General features: G+C 44.9%; 2 protein-coding genes across 3 annotated transcripts in view; one reads left to right on the forward strand and one right to left on the reverse strand.

Annotated features, from left to right (window-relative positions):
- The first annotated feature begins 1,815 nt into the window (after window positions 1-1,815).
- C7H2orf88 (chromosome 7 C2orf88 homolog) lies at window positions 1,816-11,236 on the forward strand. 2 transcript variants are annotated; one of them, XM_066322527.1, is made up of 3 exons: window positions 1,816-1,896; window positions 6,811-6,883; window positions 10,800-11,236. In XM_066322527.1, the coding sequence occupies exon 3, from the start codon at window positions 10,959-10,961 to the stop codon at window positions 11,220-11,222; it is 264 nt and encodes an 87-aa protein (XP_066178624.1). In that variant the 5' UTR covers window positions 1,816-1,896; window positions 6,811-6,883; window positions 10,800-10,958; the 3' UTR covers window positions 11,223-11,236. The 2 variants fall into 2 exon arrangements, with proteins under 2 accessions (XP_066178624.1, XP_066178623.1); XM_066322526.1 differs by having other exon boundaries at window positions 1,834-2,070.
- A 3,320-nt stretch (window positions 11,237-14,556) lies between these two features.
- Window positions 14,557-20,040, reverse strand: part of HIBCH (3-hydroxyisobutyryl-CoA hydrolase) — a 38,975-nt gene continuing 33,491 nt past the window's right edge. The window contains exon 14 of the mRNA XM_066322525.1: window positions 14,557-16,564. Coding sequence (XP_066178622.1) covers window positions 16,449-16,564 — 116 coding nt within the window. The 3' untranslated portion in view covers window positions 14,557-16,448. The remainder of the gene's footprint in view (window positions 16,565-20,040) is intronic.

The raw sequence follows: 20,040 nt of genomic DNA on the forward strand, positions 1-20,040 counted from the left end.
TAGAAAAAAATTCCTTCACTGAAGGGGTGGCCAAGCATTGTAACAATCTTCCCAGAGCAGTGGTGGAGTCACAATCCCTAGAGGTATTTAAAAGCTGTGTAGGTGTGCCACTAAGGCATGTGTTTTAGTGGTGGACTTGACAGTGCCAGGTTATCAGTTGGACATGATGATCTTGGAGGTCCTTTCCAATCTAAATCATTCTCTGATTCTATAAAACCTGCCTAAATAGATGGGAGGCTTAGCCAGAGCTCAGCACAGGCACTGAAAGCGAGTGCTGAGTGCAGTGAGGGGTACGAGCACAGTGCCCAGCCCTGCAGCACCCCTGGCTTTTAGCCTGTTGCTGTAGGACAGGCCAAGGCCAGGAGCCTTGTGTCCCCAGGCCTGTCACCATCAGGGCCAGGAGACTCCTGCAAGTCTTGGGGTGCTGTTTGCCAGCCCCAGCCAGGCATGAGCTCCATGACAGCCTCCCAGGAGGTGATGCCCAGGCATGCTTGTGTGTATTGTACAGTAGTTGGGGTGTCAAGAACTCCCCAAAAGCTGGAATCCTTTACCCAAGGTGTCCGTTTGCAGCCTCTCTTTATGAAATCCTTTTCAGTTTTAGCATAGAGTTTATTTTTGAAAAATTGAAAATGTTATTTTAGTTTGCTCAGCTCCTTCATTCTGGAAGCTTTCTTTTGGAATGAGGGTGTTTCCTAAAAAGCTTTGGTATAATTAATACTTCTCTATGGTTGTACATGATTTGATGCTGCCTGACAGGATAAAATCAGAGAAGTATCACCCAGGCCTCTCCCCCAGTTTTCTACACTGTTTTCTTTGCTTTAACACTCACCAGTCCTTGTGTGCTCCATGTGTTCTGGCACCTCAGTGCTGTCCAAGGGCTGAGTGGAGCACATAATGGTGATGGCCCTGAGCTTTTATATGGCATCTCCATTCTTTGAACATGCTTTTCCACATTTCACAGAATCATTGAATTGTTAGGGTTGGTGGAATTGGACTCTGGAGATCATCCAGCTCACCCCTCCTGCCAAGGCAGGGTCACCTGGAGCAGGTAGCACATGAACATGCCTAGGTGGGTTTGGAGTATCTCTGGAGAGGGATACCCCACGGCCTCCCTGGGCAGCCCAGTTCCAGTGCTCTGACACCCTCAATGTAAAAAAATTCTTTGTCATGTTGAGGTGGAACTAGCTGTGTTTTAGTTTGTGGCCATTGGTCCTTGTCCCGTTGCAGGGCACCACTGACAAGAGTCTGGCACCATCTCTTGGCACCTGCCTTTGAGATATTTATATGCATTAATGAGATCCCCTCTCAGTCTCTTGTTCTCTGGATTAAACCAGCCCAGCTCCCGCAGTCTCTCCTTATAAGAGAGTGCTCCAGATCCCTCATCATCTTTGTGACCTCTGCTGGACCCTCTCTAGTAGCTCCTCGTGTTTTTTGTACCGAGGAGCCCAGAAAAGGACCCAGCACTCCAGATGTGCCTCACTAGCGCCAAATAGAGGGGGGAGGAGGATTTAAAGGAGGAGAAGCCAATGAGAGGCGGCTTTCCTGCCCGGGTGATTTTTCCCCCTTTTTCCCTTATTTTAAACGGCAGGGCCGGCGCCGGGGCGCGGCGGCCCTTCCCGCGGACGGGGCAGGAGCGCCGTGGCCGGGCCCGCACGGGGGCTGCGGGGCGGGCGCAGGTGCCGGCGGCGGGGGAACAGGTCGGGGCCGCGGCGCCGCTCCCGCCCCCCGGCCCCGCCCGGCCCCGCCGCCGCCGCCCCGGGGAGGGCGGGGAGCGCCCGGCGGAGCGGCGGGAGCGGCGTGAGCGGCGGCGGGCGCGGGGGCCTCCGGGCGCTACCTGTGCGAGCGCCGCGGGGCCGGGCGGGGGGCCGGGCGGCGCTCCCAGCATGGACTTTGACGGTGGGTTTGCGTCTTTGCCGTTCAGGAGCCCGGAGGAGGCGGCGGCGTCGGTGGGACGAGGGCCGGATCCCGCGGGCACCGCCGGAGGAAGGGGCAGCCCGGCGGCCGGGGTCCGTGCGCGGCGGGGCCACGCTTCCAGCATGCTGCTCGCACGGACGCCGCCCCGCCGCGCCGGTATGTGCCCGGCTCCATCGCCCCGAGCCGCGCCGGGGCCGGGAGGGAGAGAGGGAGGGGGATGCGCGGCCGCACCCGCGGGGCCGTGGGCAGCGCTGGCCTTCAGCCGCGTCGTGCGGGAGAGCGGCGAGAGCCGCGCTTTGAGGTGGGGTTTTTCAGGACAGGCGGCGGTGCTGCTTTTACTCCTCCCATCATCTCGCAGCGAGGTTGCCGGCCACGGACTCCTCCAAACTGAGCAAAGCGGAGCTGCCGCTCCCGCTGGGCACCCTGAGGAAAGGTGGTGCTACGGACAGCGGTGAGAGTGATGCGGAGTGGGAAGGTAAACGGCGTGGCTGGTTCTCTTCAAGCGGTGTTCCTGCTGTGGGGAAGACGTGAGACTACTGTGTTTGCCGGCCGAGGTGATGTGAGGGTCTGTCAGCCCCATGAGCTCCTTTCCAGGCTTCCACACTGACCCTTATACGGAACAGGTTACTTTCATCTGGCATGTTATAAAATACACATTTAATAATGCAAGACCTGTCATGGCAAAAATTGTTAAGCATTTAGAAGTATTTTATGCTTTCTCATAGTTTAGTAAGTAGCAAACCAAATGAGGTTTCTAAATATAGTAATTTTTTAAAAAAAGGAAAAATTCAGGGATTTATCCTGTAGCCTTTACAAAGTGGCATTTTTAACCTTCAAATCCATACAAATTCGTTTTCCTCTGAACGTCACGTTCTGCTGAGAACATCCTTGCTTTAAAACCACCTTGGTTCGTCCAAGTTGCCCGAGGGGTTGGGCAGAGCCTCAGGACACTGGGGCCAGGGTGGTTCCGCGGGCAGGCTCCCGGGGGACAGAGCTGGCCGCGGGGCCGGGCTGTGCGGGCACGGCTGCCCCGCCGGCCTTCCCCCTTCCCGGGCGCCACGGCGGCAGCTGCTGGAAGGAGCAGCTGGCACCTTAGGAGTGATGGAATCCAAGGAAACAAACACCGGGGGAGAGCCGTGAGACAGAGTGATTTTTGAGGCTGGCATAGTTTGTCTTCTTACTCCTCAGTTTGTGCAAATGAGTAGTAATGTAGTTGTGATTTTAAACTGTGGGGCTGTGTTTTCCTGTGCCTTCCAATGTGACGTGGAAAAAATGGCTTTTCTGGTGCGTTCCTAATTCCCATTTCCCTTTTTATAATTGGCTTCTGGAGATTAAAGAACAGAATGGGGTTGCGTGCTGCTTTTTATTGTGCTCTTCTGTGGTTGATCTTGGGCAGATCTTGACCGTCTCCTTCCCTCTGACTTTGATTTGTGTTAATCCAGTGGAGCCTTTGGCTTCCTGAGGGCGTCACAGAGCCAGGCAGTGTCCCTCATTCATACCTTATGCTCTGCAGCTCCATATGTTCGTCGTTGAATCTTGTGACAGCCACTACAATAAAACCCGACCCTGTCAGCCTGAGACACCGAGCCGCTGTTTGAGCTGCTGCTGCTCCTCAGTTCCTGCTGGCAGGATCCCCAGGCTGGGCAGCAGCCAGCAATAGCTGCAGGAGGGGCTTTTCTTGCTCGTAAAGATTTGTGCATCCCTTTTCATTGTCTGCAGCTCTGTCTCTGCCTGGCACCTGTGGAGGACGGTACTGCACCTTTGGTGGTGAACCTTGTGCTTTCCCCTGCTGTGAGGATGGTCTTCAGACTATGGACTTGCAGCTAGTACAGATGGGAGGGGCTGATAATTACAAGAGCTGTGGGCTTGCTGACAGAAGTGTTGAACCTGAAATCCTTTGGTGTTATGCAGGGCAAAGAAACAGCTGTACATATACATCAAAAACTTTATATCCATTCCTGGTATTTTGCTTCTGTTTGCTCACCAGTTTTGAGCATTATTTTCTATTTGGAGTCTTGGAGAATTTTGGATCTCCTCTAGCACTATTAGCTTTCCCTTCCAAAGGCATTTCTCTATAGCTTCTGCAGCTGGGTTCCTTAAGTCTTGGCTGAACTTCCTGCAGATGGAGTTTCTGAGAGGCGCTGCATCTTCTTCATGCCCTTTCTTCTCAGAAGAAGCCTCACTCCAAGGCCTTCATTACTAAGGAAATCCATTGGTTCACTGTTACCCACCTAGAAAACAGCCTTCTATCAATAGCAGACATCCTTCTCCTGTTCTTTAAGGGTAGTTAAGTTAATGTTCCCTCTTGTCCATGTTCTGGCAGAGTCTGTACTGGTGCATGTGTGTATTCTGAGACACTGAGGGGAAAAAATCAATATATTGTAAGCATTTCTATCCAAATTTGGACTAACGGCAGTCTATAGAGCTGTTTCAACAAGTAACTGAGGTAAAATATGAGCAGAACCTGTAAGAAGTTTTTAGCATCCTGCTTGCCAGTGACATTCAGGCTGCCCCCTGAGCTGTGTGTGCAGTTCTGGTGAATAAACTGCTGCACTGGAGGGAGGATTTCAGGACAGGCCGACTGGGTACAGTTTTACTTTCATGAAATTAGACAGCTACCAAGCACACAGTGTTCTTTGCTTTTAACAAGACTTCTTTTTCCTGGATGAAGAATAACATTGTGGCTGCTGAGGGCTGTACCTACTGGCATTGCTGTTTTCTGAACTACTGGTATTTTCACCCAAAGGTTTCTTTTGGTACTTCGTCTTTATTTGCCACTTCCCAAAGCTTGGGTTAGATTGCTAGAACAGCACGGGAAGCACTTGGTTTTGTCCCTGGCTTCTGTGGTTGTGCAGCTTGGGGAGGGGGCAGACTGTTTCTTGATTTTTGTGGTGTTTTTTTGTTTTTTGTTTTATTTTTAAATCAGTACTGGTTCTAGTTTTCCAGAGTTTGTCAGCATAAAAACTCTCATCAACACAGCTGTTATTTAACAGCAAAAACACTCCACTTGCACTTAAATCATAAAGTGAAGTAAGAAGAAACATTTTCTTTTCTCTTGTTTTTCCCTCTAGTTTGAAGATTTTCATGTTCCTTAACTGCAGTGCTAAAGTGCTTGAGAGATGAAATTTGACATGGAAATTGCCTCCATTAAGTAACTCAGTGTTCTGAGAAAGGAGGTTTTAGGCAGGTGGGGTTCAGTCTCTTCTCTCAGGTAACAAGCAATAGATCCAGGAGAAATGACCTCAGGTTGTGCCAGGAGAGGTTTAGGTTGGATATTAACAAAAATTCTTCACTGAAGAAGTGGTCAGGATTGGAACAGGCTGCCCAGGGAAGTGGTAGAGTCACTGTCCCTGGAGGTCTTTAAAAGATGTAGAGATGTGGCCCTCAGGGGCAGGTTTTAGATGTGGATGTGGCAGTGCTGGGATAATGGCAGGACTTGATCTGAAAGGTTCTTTTCCAACCAAACCAATTTTATGAATCTGTTGATTCATACTGAAAAGCTCTTATTGAGAAAGCTCTTATTGAAAAGCCTTTTAAAGCAAATGTGTCATTTCCCCATTCAGTTACAAACTGGCTTAGAAGCCTGGAAAAGCTTTATCAATTCTGGCTATGGAGGGGAAAAAGCCAAGCCTTTGAAATTCCAGCACATACCTTGAGACAGATAAGCAGGAGACTCACTTCCACGCTAATCTTGCACAGCAGTTGTTTGCAGTTGCTGCATCCAGCCTTTTCCAATCTGTAGCTCTTATCTCTTGTTGGCACTGAGCAACAGGAGAGCGAGGGGATGGCTCTGAGAGGAATGAGATTTCCATTTTGCTTTTTGTGTCTTCAGTTGTTCTGGGATATTTGGGTATCAGTGATTGTCTGAGACAGCAGAATCTTTGATATTGTGCTTGTTTTAAAGTAACTGTAGCTGTTTAAAACTTCATTTTCCTGTGATTAGGATGAGTTGTTATAATAAATGTTATGCAGTGCTTCTCCTCTGTAGGATTTACAGGAAGCTGGACGTTAAGGAGAGGCAGAACTGAAATCCTGGTGGGTTGTACTGCTCTGGGAGCCCCTGCCTGGGGCTCCTTTGCCCGGGGAGCTCTGAGTCCTGCAGGGATGGAGGGGATGCTGTGCACTGAGGGAATGATTCATCCCTCTGCCATTTCTGTGCCGCTGCTCTGCTTGGAGCTGCAGAGCATCCAAAGGGCAGTGCCACGTGTGCTCCTGAATTACAGCTCACCTTGTGAGGGAGAGGTGGACAGAGGATGTTCTGGGTTTCCTCTCTGTCATTACATGGAGGAGGTGAATATTTTATGTGATTGGGTGCAGTTCAGAGGTGTGGTTACCTAAGTACTGTTTGGTTACCTCTGCTGGTAGGTCACCTGCTCAAACTCCACCTTTGAATCCCTTTGCTCCTGAGTTTATTGTTTCAGTGATAATGGCAGCACTGGGATTGTCTGACTGTTCTCCCTGTGTCCTTGGATGATTGAGGTCCAGGTCTCAGTAGAAGCTTTGAGAGGGAGAAGGGAAAACGGGAGAGAACTTCTGAGGTCAGGCAACAGATGGGGCACATTACCCTTCTCATATCCTTGCTGAAATCTTCCTTACCTGGACTTGCTCTGGGAGGAGGTTGGCATCCTGCACATGGTCAGGAGCCACTTGCCCAAGCAGTGGCCCCACTCTGAGCCCAGCATTAGGTGCTGTGTATCAATTGTTGCAGCCTGTCATTCAGTCTCATTTATTAAGTGCTGTATCATCCTTTTACCTTTGTCAAAGTCAGGTTCTGTGTGGGAGAAAAGGCAGGCAGGCTTGTGCAAGGCCAGCACTACAGATTTATCACCTTGGTAGTAATGTGCACCTCTGACATCCTGGAGAGGGCTGAGCTCTGTTCCTGGGTTCCCTTTGCAGAGTCCCAGACGTGAAGCTGTTGGTGCTGGCCTGGGGACCAGGGGACAACCTGTTAGAAGCAGACGTGGTTCTGGTAAGTGGCACTCTGAGCTTCTCCTGCAGATACCCAGGGGAAAACTGAAAGCCTTTCTGCTGGAGGAGGAGTCGTATTTGAACCAAAAATTTGGCTCTGTCACAGCAGGAATTACTTGCTGCCTTCAGCTGGGCAAAGCTGCACATTTTGAAGCTCTTTTGAAAACTGTGGCTTATTTTTAATCTGTTGACTGCTGTAGCATAAAGTGTTGCAGAAAACTGTTTCTTACAGCTAAATATTGAACTTCAAGATTTTTTTTCTGAAGTTCTCATGGATGGAAAACATTTAAATGGTAGCAGGAACTTACCTGCTTATGACAGCTGCAGATGTTGCATAACAGCAAAACCCTTGCTCTTCTGCCTGTTTTCATCATATGATGGTGTATTGCAGAGGCCAGTGAAACCCTTATTTTTTGATCTCTCATGTTTACCTTTTTTCAATTATTTTTATTGATTATTTTAAAGCTTAAAAAATCCTAATTGTTTTCAAAAATGGCAGTTATGTGATTAATGCTTTTCCCCTCTATTTTATATTGTCTAATAGTGCATTGCAGGCATCCTTTCACCATTGTTTTGTTTCCTTCAGTAGTTAGAAATGAGTTTACCTTGGCAGGAAACACTTTTCCAGGCTGGCAAAGACACTGCTTAGCCCTCGTGTGCCTGGTGAGTTCAGCTACCACCCCCTCAATATTTTCTCTCTCCTAGTATTAATTACCACAGGAAATAAAATAATAGGTGAAAAAGCATCTGAACTTATTCTTGGGAACCTCCAATTCCAAGATGGAATCGATTGTTTTCAAGATTTTAGATAAAGTCATATACAGTGTTTGTTGTGCTGAAGTTAAATGAAGCATTTAAAAACATTTTGACTGTACATGCAGTAAAATTTAGCACAACTAGGAGCCTATATTTTTCAGATGAATAAATCAGCATTTCACCTCCTGTAAAATCTGTCTCTCAAAAGAGAAGATGAGTTCTGGTGGGTGATGGTGTTGCTTTAGCTCCTGGTTGAGAGTGAGCAGAGCAGGCAGAGCTGGCTGACCTCTGGCTCCAGCTAAGCCCAGCAGCTTTGTCACATGAGGAGCTGCGCTGCAGAGCTCCTGGCCTGAGCCCCAAACCATCTATGCAGTGATGTCTGAGGCACAACTGGCCACAGAGCAGAGCTTGGGCACTGACAGAAACAGGCTCCTGTCACACAGCTTTGCCTTGTGCAGTGTTGTGCTGGGAGTAAAACCAGCTGGTTTCATTTGTCGGGTTTTTCCCCTCTCAGGGTATGAGTGTTGTGAGGAAGGGTAGAGATGTTAAAATCCCTGTCAGAACTTAACACTCTAGAGATGAGTTAGGCAGAGAGGATTTAAACAGCACTTCACTCTGGTGTGTGTGCAGGCAAGGGCTGTCAAGAAAACAAGGAAGCAGCCAGAAGGTTGAGGGCAGCTTCATTTACAGTCATTTCCGTGCCAACAATTATTAACTCCAGTAAACCAGGCAAACTGTAACACTGCAGGGGCTTGGAGAATACTGAGCTCTGTAAAGAATGAAATGAGCAACAGGCAAGAATTTAAACTAGGGTTGATAACTTTGCTTTGAAGCTCAGCTGATTTGGAACAGTTGAGTTGTACTGTGTGCCTTGCTGTGTGCAAGCTTTAGAGCCACCCTGTTCTCTGCTAGGACAGTCTCAGGAACATTTGGCTTGGCCCAAATGAAGAGGCAGAGGTGGTGAGTTCTGCAGAGGAAGATGCTGACCTTAGGGAATTTCTTCCTGGCTGCTTTAGGAGAAATTTATCCTCCCTCTTCTCATTTTCTGTCCTTTCCATTAGACAATAACTCATCTGCTGGTGTCCCCTAACAGAAATCTCCAGCTGCACAAGGGAAACATTAAAGCAATGATAAAAAACAAAAGCAACAGAAAACACAATAGCTCCAGAATTGGATAAAAAATCCAAATCTGAATAGCCTATTTTAAGGAAAGTGTCAGGGATAAACTCTTGATAAAAATACACTGAAGCTGTGTATTAGATCAAGACTGCAGCTTTCAGGTATCAGCAGTGCTGGGTGGTACCTGCTGTTAGTGATTCTTTACCATGTACTTGGATCTACATATTTGTCCAGCAGAGCAAGTGGAAGTGATTAGGCATGATGTTTTATTAATGGTAAATATTGAAATTAGACGTGCACAAGATATTACTATTAAAGCTTTGAATTATTCAGCTCTCTGAATTGCTTGCAGGCTTCTCCTTGGCCTCTGGTCTGTGGGCATGTTAAGTTTGATCAGTGTATGTGATGGATACATGGGGGTATGAATCTTCACAGGGATAAATGTATTTTTTTGTGCAGTGAAGGGAATCCTGCTGGTTATCCATCCAGTCTTTACTCATTTAATGATGAGTTATTGGAATAAAAATCTGATAGATAGCTTGGCTTCTCTCTGTGTTGGGTAAAGCTGCAAGTGGAGGTCAACTCTTGGCAGCAGGGTTTGTGTTCAGGCCTGTGAATTAAAGTGCCTCTCCCAAAGGAGACTTACTGAACTTCATTGAGGTGGTTTACAAACATTGCTCTTCAATGCTGAAATGTCCTGGCACAAAGCTGAAGGTATGAAAAATATTTGTATGGACTCAGTGGTTTCTGGAGCCCTTTAGGACTGATTTCCTGCCAGGAGCACCAGCCACCCCTTCTGTGCTGCACTTCAGCCCCACAAACAGGTAGCAGTGGTTTTCATGAAGCAGCAAAGAGAGGAGAGGAGCTTGTCCCAGGAATCTGGTTCTCCTGAGTCAGCTGCTAGACTGGGGAAGTCCCATTCTACCTGTGAAGCACCATTTACCTGCAAATGGGATTGATTTCCTCTGCAAATCTTTGCCTATGATCAGGTTACTGGATTGGAGCCGCTATTTCCTCCAGTGTATAAAGGAAATAAATAAGGCTTAACATCTTAGCCATGATTGTGTTTTCAAAGGCTATTTACAAAAAATCTTTAACTTTGGCTGACCTTATTACAACGTCATTGGGTGAAGCTGTAGGGAACAGTTGGTTTCTGTGCTGCACAGTCTTTATTTTGGCTGGCAGTCTGTTAACTCTGATAAGTGGGTAAGCACATGCCAAGCAGAGTCAGGCGTCTCGTGAGATTCTGCTTTGCCTGAGAGAAGGTAGCCCCAGAAACAGTTTTGTAGGCCAGGAAACAAAACACCACGTACCAGAATTTGGAGTTGGCCAATTCTGGATCTTGATGACTTGAAAAGGACTCTGCCACGTGTTTCGTTGGTCACTTTCCCTTCTCGAGATGTAGAGTAGTCCTGCTCTAGTGAGAATGATGCTCTGGCTCTGTTGGAACTGCCTTGATCACAGCAGGCTGCTGCTGCTTTCCCTGCCCTCTCCAGGGAAAAAACAAAACCAGCTCTTGTTCTTTGTGAATACCTTCTGGTGGCTGCCCTGCTCCAGCCTCCTTGAGCAACAGCAGAATGACACTGGGAATTAGTGTCACCGTGCCCAGAGGGTGTGTGACAGCCATGACACGGGACTCTGGCTATGGTGGTGGTGTGGTGCTTCTGTGGGGTAGTTTTGGTGTTTATTTCCAGCAGCAGCAGCAGTCCCTGGAGCTAAACAGAATTTGTTTGCACTTTCAGGAGAAGCACAACACACTGTGAGCTTGGAAGAAACAGACTATTTTTTTTTTCCTAAGACTTTCACATTCCTAGATGGCCTACATCCTGTCCTGGGAATTGTATTCAAAGGCAGCATGAATTCAGGTCAAACTTTGCCTACTTGTAGTAGATGGATGTTACCGATAAAAACATTTTACGCACGCTGGGCAGAGATTTATTTAAGCCGCTTCTACAAGCGCCTGTAGTGAATTTAGGTTTCCTTTGAGCTCGCTGAGAATGCTAAACTATTTATTGCCTTTATATGAAATACTGTTTTGACAGATTTCCTCAGAAGAAGCACAAAAGGAGATGTTCTGTTCTTTGAAAATAACTGGAGCCACTGGCAAGAAGCAGCAGCGCTGCATCGAACAAGGGAACCGCTTCCCGCTCATCCAAACATGCTGTTGAACTGAATTTTGCAGCTGCGTTTTCCGATGTACCATGGGATGCATCAAATCCAAGGCTGCCTTCCAGGGTTCCAGCGCTGCCCAGGATGAGAGGATCGCGGGAGGTGGCGAGGGCTGCACCGGGGAGAAGTCGTCGCTGCTGGCGGTGAAGGCGGAGGAGCGCGGCCCGTCCAGCGCCATCGTGCTGGACTACGCGCACCGGCTCTCCCGCGAGATCCTGGAGCAGGCGGTCAAGCAGTGGGCCGTGACCGAGAGCAAGTACAGCGACATTCCCTTCATCGAGAGCGACGTGCCCTGAGCCCTCCCACGGCCTGCCCCTCTGGCAGTGCGGATAAAGCACCCCCGGCTGGCCTCTGAGCATCACTGTGGGCACGGGTCTCCAGGGAGAGCCGGAGAGAATTCGCCTTTTAACGCGGATTGCTGGCAAACTAATTGGATCGCAGTAGAACCTGTTCATCAAGGGTCATTCCTTGTCAGCCGTATGTTGAGTATACTCTGTCTTTGAATGTGTTGGATGTGACCAGAAATTAGCATTAAAAAGAGGATGAGAAGACTGTGGCTGCCCTGCACCTCTGCAAGCACTGCCACAGAGGACAAAACGTGGATTATTTCTGTGTTCTGCATAAAAGATCAGTGGTCTGTCTGTAGGTGAGATGAACTCTGTGTGCGTGGTGAATTTGTCTGCGTTTCTCTGAAGTGAAATCAAGGTCTGCATGTAGCAAAGTTCCTGCTATCATCAGTTTTACTTTTGATTCTGTGACCTAACAAAATCTGTAAAACCACAACATAATGAAGGTGATGAGAGGTGCTTTGTAAACCCCAGTAGTATTCAGGGAACCATTTGGATGGTGATGCAATTCACCTTCCATTGAAGTGAACCAGTGAGAAACATGCCAGCATCGATAAGCTGTGCATTATCATTAACAGATGCTTCTGTAAATGCTTGAAAGCTTGTCTCTAAAACCCTGCAGTAAGATAGGTTAATGACATCTGGGCACTCTGTTCAGACCAAAGCTGTTTGGTTTTTTGGTTTTGGGGGGGGGGATTTTTTGTGTTAGGGTGCTGGTTTTTGGGGAGGGTTTGGTTTTGTTGTTTTACTGTAACCCAGAGAGATGTGCAAAAACTACTGATGGTAACTAGTGAAAGGAACCTTCAGGGGTGTGGCAGTGATTTAGGACGATTTGTTTCATGGGAACTGTGGCTGCATTACACTGAAATTCCTCTCTGAAGTACCACCCGTGGGACAGGATGTCTTCCTTCAGCTCCTGTAGGCTGCTGCTTCCCCGTTGGAAAACCTGTTCATGGCAATGCCAACAGGAGCCCCAGAGCTGAGCAGTGCTCTGAATGCAGAGTTAGGGACTAAGCTTTAGGCCCAAAACTGAAGGGCTGCATCCATACACTGCTCCCTGCTTGCCCTGCAGGACTCACAGCCTGACCCACTGCACTCACAGCTGGCATTTCACAGGCCAGGACACGGATGGATTGTTCTTATTCATCCCAAAGGTACAATGTTGTTGCTGACGTTTTATTCAAAGTAAAGGCCTTCTAACAGCTTGGCTTTTACCACCTGTTTGTTCCTTTTTCTGTGATGCCCAGTTTAAAAGACATAGTTCTTTTTCCTAGATCAAAATGCTTTCCATTTTGTTTTCATTTTATAGAGAAATGCTTTCCATTTGGCTAAAGCTGTTACTATTTTTAAAAGGTACACATAGTTCTAGTAAAGGATCCAAAGCATGATTTTTCAAGCAATGGGAAGCAAGCAGAAAGAGGACCATGTCAAATGCTGGTTTTAGCTTATTCTCTGACATAAGACAGTCTATAAATTGAGCTGTTTTGCAAATGTTATTATGACGCAAACACAGGTATTTGAAATTCACCTATACAGGGAAGTGGTTTTATCAGGAATAAAGGGTGAAAAATCCTTCTCTGTGACACAGCACAAGGCTGCCATTAAATCCAGTGACCAGACTGGATTCCCAGTGACCTGCTATTAAGACTGTTCTCAGGCCTTTGCTGGAAGAGGGAACAAAATCAGCTTATGCTGTGAAGTTACATAGTCATCCTCAAAGTCATGTGCAAAGTGGGACTAAGGTTTTATGGTTCACTTAAATTCTCCTCCTAACAGTGACATTCCTTCAAGCTCTACAGCATATAAAACATTACATCATACTCTGTTTGCTCTCAAATACCTCTATATGTTAATGTGAGTTAGAAAGCAAAACCAAAACACTGATCAAGTCAGTACATATCAATTGGATATTGCTTAACCACAGTATTAAAAAAGATTCCTATTCTTATTCTAGCTAAAATAGAGCTTTATTACAAAAAAGAAAAAAAGGTTCAACCTTTCTAACATCAGTGTGGGCTCGAGAATGTTAATACTGCTAACCACAGTAATTAAAAATAAAAAAGCCAAAGCTCCACAGCCATTGTTGGCAGGCAGGTGAGGAGCAGGTACAAAGTGCACTCCCTGTCAGCACCTGGAGGTGGATCTGCCCTGGCCCTTGCACAAGGCAGCCTGGCAGTTGCCACAGGCAGTGGGGTGTTGCAGGGCTTCCTGCTGCCACGTCTCCACTCCTTCCTCTGGCTGTAGCCTCAACCTCTGCCCCTCTTCAGGAACAGCAGCAGCACTCTGGAAAGCAGCTCCCCGCTGGCAGGCTGCCACCACAGGCCCAACAGCAGGCAGAGGTGTAGAACAGCCTGGGGCTCCACCACAGCATCCACTGGGATCAGCACTTGGAATTCCCCTAGAGGAGTCACCCAGGCCCAAGGACTGCCCCCCCGTGCAGGAGCTGCTGTGTGGGGTGGCTGCCCCAGAGCTGCCCACGGGCTCACTCAGCACCAGCTGCCTGGGGGCCCAAGCAGTCCCTCCCCTGCAGCCTCCAAGCTGGGCCCTCACTGGTGCCTGAAGATCACAGCAGCTTCAGAATGGCCCCAAGAGCAATTCCAGCTGCTTTACTCTGCCTTCCATGGCATTGGCACTTCAGGGAAGGCACGCAGCAAATGGAAAGCAAACAAGCTTGCAAACAACAGGGAGACAGCTTCTCACCAGGAAAATCATCTCTTTTACAGGATGCTGTCCTTATAAATAATGCACTTACCCTTAATAGAAAATAAATCTGTTCAGTGCTACAGTCTGGTAAGAGATTGAGGGAGATCTCTCTGCAGAGCTCTGCTGTACATTTAATAGGCACAATACCAATACATTGTAAAAATAAAGACTTCTTCACTTAAATAAATCTATGCTAAGCTGTGCTAGAGTTTCACAGACACTGACAGTGGGTTTCCAGCTAAGTTACCATTGATTCTTTGACTTGATTTTGTGTAATAAAGGCACTCCAGTTTGGGACTGGCATGCTCTGCAAAACTGTTTACTTCTATTTAGGAGTTAAAAATACATTTGCTTTATATTTTCTCCAGGAAATAAGATTAATCTGAGTGGATATGATGTGACTGACTTGATATTCTAATAATGGTTCAAAATACATTAACTACAGCACAACTTTGTAAAGTTGATGTTTCTGGAGTAAGGCACATCAGTATTCCCAAATAAAACACACTACAATATATTTTTACAATATTTTTTGTGGAAAATATTTTCTTGTGGACCAAATAAAATTCAACTTACCATCTGCTTGTATGCCTCTTATTTGAAAAAAAACCACAAGATTGCACTGGTTAGACAGGATCTTGTTACCTTGAGCTTGGGATAATGCCTGTTCACATCAGTTCTGGAAGCAGCTGCATATGCAAGTCAAAGTTTATTAATTCAAAAGTATATTCTTCCTAAAATCTTGTATGCCATTTACAATCAGAGGAGGCATGATCCTTACTCCTTGGGAATTACTGTGTCTTTCATTTAATACAGTTAGCTGAAGACTGCTTCTTTTTTTATACAAAAATAATGAAATTAACTGATCTTTAAAAAATAAATTAGAAATAGCAATTGTTTGTGAATGTAAAACATACAAAAATTTAAAATAATACAGGGGAAGGCTTGCACTTCTTATGGGACAGCTTGAGGTGGAAAGTCACGTGATGCTTTCAGAATTACCCTAGAGGTATTAATGAAACCCCAATTACTTTTGGAACTAAACTCAAGGACAGCCCCATAACAAGTATGTCCACAGTAACATAAACTCACAGCTGAAATTTTAACAATTTTATCTTACAAGACTCTAGTGCCAAAGCAAAGTGCCATTTTTTCTTGTTTTAGCTCTCCATTTGCTCTGATTTTTTGAAAGTCACATTTGGTAGTTCACCTCTGTGCCTGAATTTCCTGGACTTTGTTTCCAGGCAACAGCTGCTAGAAAGGAAGGAGCCTAAAGCCATTGCAGACCATTGCTGTTGGTAATAAAAACTGCCCAACGTTGGAAACTCAGTAATGGTTCTGCTGCAGCTCTGACTTTTTGATTCCCCAGTGCTGCTTACTGACAATGGCATTTGAACAGAAGTTTTCTTCCTTTGGTCTTCAGAGAAGCCAAAATCTGTACTTGTGACCTGCCTGTAAGTGTAGAAGTAAGTAGGAAGAAGCACTGCTACATGATCTGATGAAGCACAAAAAAGAAGGTGTAATGTTGAAGAAAGATTAGTAGCTGTCTGCTGCATACACAATGGAAAAATCCTTTCCCTCCCACAAATAGTTGTGTCAAGGGGTTTTGGTTGTGCTGTGTAACTTCAGGTATTGTTGGCATCAGACCCTGCCACCCTGGATGCACTGGGAATGTGCTGCTCGGTGTTTACAGCAAGCTTTGAGGCACTTGTTTCTTCACCACTGTAAGACCAAGAAAACCCAGCAATTTTCTGACATGGTGAAATACTGATTATGCAGCTGAATCAGACATAATGACATTTTAGAAAATGGGCTATGCAAGGGAAGAGAAATGTGCTCTAGGCTCTGGCAACATTATCACATTTGCAACAATGTTTACATCACACAGCAAGGCTGAAAAATGACCTAGCGTTAAATCAATAGAACAATTTCTTGTTCTCAGACTAATAATGTATCAGTCTGAGCTTTTATTTAAAAGGGTATTTAACACTATGGATTCTGTCTTGCATTTTCTTTTGTAGCTCTGGCTGCATTAAAGGTTTAACCATATTTTATTTTCATGGTATGCAGAAGAATCTGTGGCACAATCCAAATATACCAGATCAGTGACAGAGCCAAGACCACAAAAGGTCTCTTGACTTTTTGTTTATTAAGTTAACCCATTAACTGTGCTCTTTTCCCCAAGGGCTCCTTGTAAACTAAGAGTTGATGCAAAAAAATTAAATGTTAATCACTGTGTAAAGCAGTAAAAATAAAAACTTGCCTGGAAGTGATTTTTCCCATTATTAATCAGAGATACAATTATTTTCTCATTACAGAGAATGTTCCTGAATTTAAAAAAAAAAAAAAAAAAAAAAAAGCCTTGTGAATCTCAGGCTACCTAAAAAAGTTTTGTTCAAATTGATCACACTACTATTAATCTTTGTTATCACAGATCTAAGCAGATAGACAAGATGTCAATAGGTTTGATCTTTACAGCTTGAGATCGTCCTTTCCCAGTGGTTTAAAGCAGTTGTCCACGAATTCATCACTGACTTCTTCTAGAGCAGCTGGCTTCCATTTGGGGGACTGGTCTTTGTCAATCAGCACTGTCAGGTGGAACACAGAAACACCAAAGTTACTTGTAGTAAGTTACTCTCCTTAAAACGACTTAATATTGCATCAGGACAGATCCCTACAGTGATTACGTGGGGGAGACAAATCTGTGTGCTCTGGAGAAGGCAGGGTTTTTGTAACATAGATATTCCTACTCAAATAAAAGTTCCTGAGTTGTGAGCTGTCCAGAGATGTCTCTGGGAGCTGCTGGACAATACAAGAACAGAAGCAGCCCAAGATCTGAAGGAACAGACCTGAAACGAGTGGTTTAGCCAGAGCTGCCACTCTTGGCTGACTTACATTCCTACACAGGAGCCTGGGAACGCTACATTACGATGCTGCTTTTGGACAAGGCTTTCACACCTCTGTGCAAAATCTGACTCTTGGGAGAGCACAGGAGATGACTCAGTGCTGCTAAGTGCATAAAGCTAATTTAAACACATCACATCAACTAATGAGGAAATAAGTCACGAGGAAAGAGTAAAGCCGGGTATCTTTGTGGGAACTGAGGGTGTTTATTTGTAAATACTGACAGCTACTGAGGCCTGGGTAGATTTAACTGTGACAATCTGCATAATCGTAGTATCCAGACTTTGTGCTGCATCCTGGGAAATACATCACTGAAGATAAAAACCATCACTCAATGAATCACATGTAAAAGGCTAACAAGAAAATGTCAATTCCCAAAAAACATTCCCTGTATCACAGGAATGTTGAAGGCATGCCAGCAATGGCTGCATTAGCAAACAATAAAACGAGGGAGTTAATTTGTGCGTAAAAATGACCAATATGAATGGAATTCCAGAGCATCATTCCAAGCACCTTTCAGGCTTTAAGAAACCCATAAAAGGGCTACTGGAAATGTGAAATTGTTATCATTTAAAGAACAGCTGTAAGAACTGTGGCTACCTAAGGTGCACCTTATTACCAACAACCCTCACCACACACATTCCCTTCAGATGGGTGAGATCAGTAACTGGAGATGCACCTGAGGCAACCTCCTGACCAACACAGCCTACAACCTATAAGAGAGGATGGGCAGGGAGAGGAGCACATTTCAAATTTCTCTCCTGAGAATGGTCTTTATTTGTTCTTTTCCTGACAATGAGTTTGGAGTGGGATGGTTCTAAAGGCAGGTGAACTGTGATGCTCATGGAGACCAGATATTTCAAAAAACAGCAACTATTTTTGGGTAAGTTGTCATGTTTTTCTAAACTGACTTTATTCTTACTGAATGAACTAGAAATATCCAAGATAAAGAATGTGTAAGGGGGTAGAATTTTATGTTCAATGAAAAGAATACCTACCTTAAGACCATGCTTAATCAAAAAAAAAACCAAAAACAAAAAAAACACAAACAAACAAACAAACAAAAAACACCAACAAAAAAACAGGCACTGTGGCCTGCCTACCAACTTGTAGTAAAAAAAAAAATGACCTGAAAAATTCTCTTTCACTCTTCTGTCTTTAACCAATGGTTGAGAGTGGCTAGAAAATAAACACCATTTAAAGGACAACTAGACTAATTAATATTTCTGTAGTTGAAGACATACAGGCATCACAACTCTTTAGCTTATATCCCTAAAGAGCAAAGCAAATCAGAGCCCTAGATCCATTTACCTGCAAACAGGGAACTAAGGACTCCTTAGAAATAAATGAATTGTAACAAGTAACCCATTACATGAGAAACTGCAATTCCACAGTAAACAGAATCCATGAGGACAATTCTTTAAAATAAATGTCCTGTAAAATAGTGCTTTTACTATGTTGTTCAACTGGGTAACTTTTTGAAAAGCTGTTGTCTTCCAAGTTATTTCTGAACACTCTGAAATCACTGATTGGATAGGTTCAAAAAATATAATTGCCCCAAATCAATTATATTTATTCCACTGGAGTAGTACTCATCTACTGATTTTCTTCAACTGTACTTGAAGGTCACAGTCTAGCTAGAACAGTCTGTTGTCCTCCAAAGCCAACATTGACTAGAGATGGTTTAAATGAAAGAGGAAAAATTGTCTGTGTGTGTCAGTACAGCTTCCCCTCTGCCATGCTGTAGTAAGTGCTGTCAGTTTTCCATTCCAGGGTCCTGCTGTTTATTCAAGTTCATCTTTCTCTTTGAATCTGTGGACAGTTTTACTCTGGTGGTTAAACTCAATGCTCATAATGGTCTCCCCAGTGAAGTCTTTAATATTGTATGAGTCAAAATATTTGTTTTCTAGTACTATCACGAAAATATTCCCTTTCTGCATTGACTTCTTTATATATTTTATATCTCTCCAGCTTGAGATCAATCATTACAAAAACAGAATAAAAATTCTAAAGACTTCTAAGGTAAACTAAGGGAAATTCATTATGATAAAAGTAACTGAGCACAGACATTGTGTTTAGGGTTTGTTCTTGTGTTTCACCTTTTTCAATCAAAATCCCAAACCCCTCTGTTCAGTGGCAGTGACTTTACCAGACTTCAGTCAGTGCTCTGGTGCTGGGCCTCCTCCAGCACAGTCAAAACTCTGCTATTTCCAAGCCCCTGACATTCTGTTTGCTGCCATAAAATCCCTCAGCTCTTGAAAGGCCCTGGGGTGCCCAGGGTACAGCTCACATCTGCCAGCACTGCAGGGAAGGTGGCAGAAGCTGCACAGAAATATCATCTTTGCAATGTCAGCAAGATGTAGAAGACCTTTACAAATCCATTTCAAGTGCACATTCCTGCACAAAGGGCTAGGAGGGTGATTGAACAGATATTTGTCCCTGAGATTTGCTGCTGGGATTGTTACCTACCTGGATGTGTTTGAGCACTAACTCCAAAAATGACCACTTTTCTTAGGCAGTAAGATTTGAAAAACAATTCTTGGCAACTACCCAGACCTATGCATTTCTTAGTTTACATATTATCCTATTAATCACAGTGAAAAATTGATACCTAATGTGTTCTAAGTCCACATTTACCACTTTATAGGAAAATACTGATGAAATATGATCCGTGTGCTTTACGCTTTAAGAGTTTTGGCTTTTCTTTAATAGCTCCAATCACAAGAACCATAAACAGGGAAAACTGCCACAGTAGATTTTCAGGTTGAAAGAAAACTGGCCAAAAAAATTTTTGACCTCAGGTCAAAGCAGGTTTAAAAAGCTTTTAAACTACTCCCTAGAAAGCCTTTTAAAATTATGGTTTGAAGCAGATGAAAGGTATTATTAAAACCTGACCTGTGGCCATTTGCTGCTGAGAAACATTCTTAAAGTAAAATCTGATTGTTGTAACTCAACTTCTTTTGGTGGTAGCTCTTTTTGTGGTAGAGAGGTCAAGAGCTGACTCTTAAATGCTTGTAATGTAAAGCTTTACAAAAGAAAAAGCTAATATGTAACACTTTTATTAATTTTATTCACAATGGTTGGTCCTGTGAAGTACTTAATAATCTCCCTTCCTGTTAAAAAGGATGCTCAGCAGATTGATGGATAATGATTTTTATGA

Source organism: Sylvia atricapilla, chromosome 7, assembly GCF_009819655.1.
Source record: "Sylvia atricapilla isolate bSylAtr1 chromosome 7, bSylAtr1.pri, whole genome shotgun sequence".
Classification (NCBI taxonomy): domain Eukaryota; kingdom Metazoa; phylum Chordata; class Aves; order Passeriformes; family Sylviidae; genus Sylvia; species Sylvia atricapilla.

Excerpts from the sequence above, each read along its gene's own strand:
- C7H2orf88 (XM_066322527.1), top strand. The coding sequence starts at position 10,959 with ATGGGATGCATCAAATCCAAGGCTGCCTTCCAGGGTTCCAGCGCTGCC.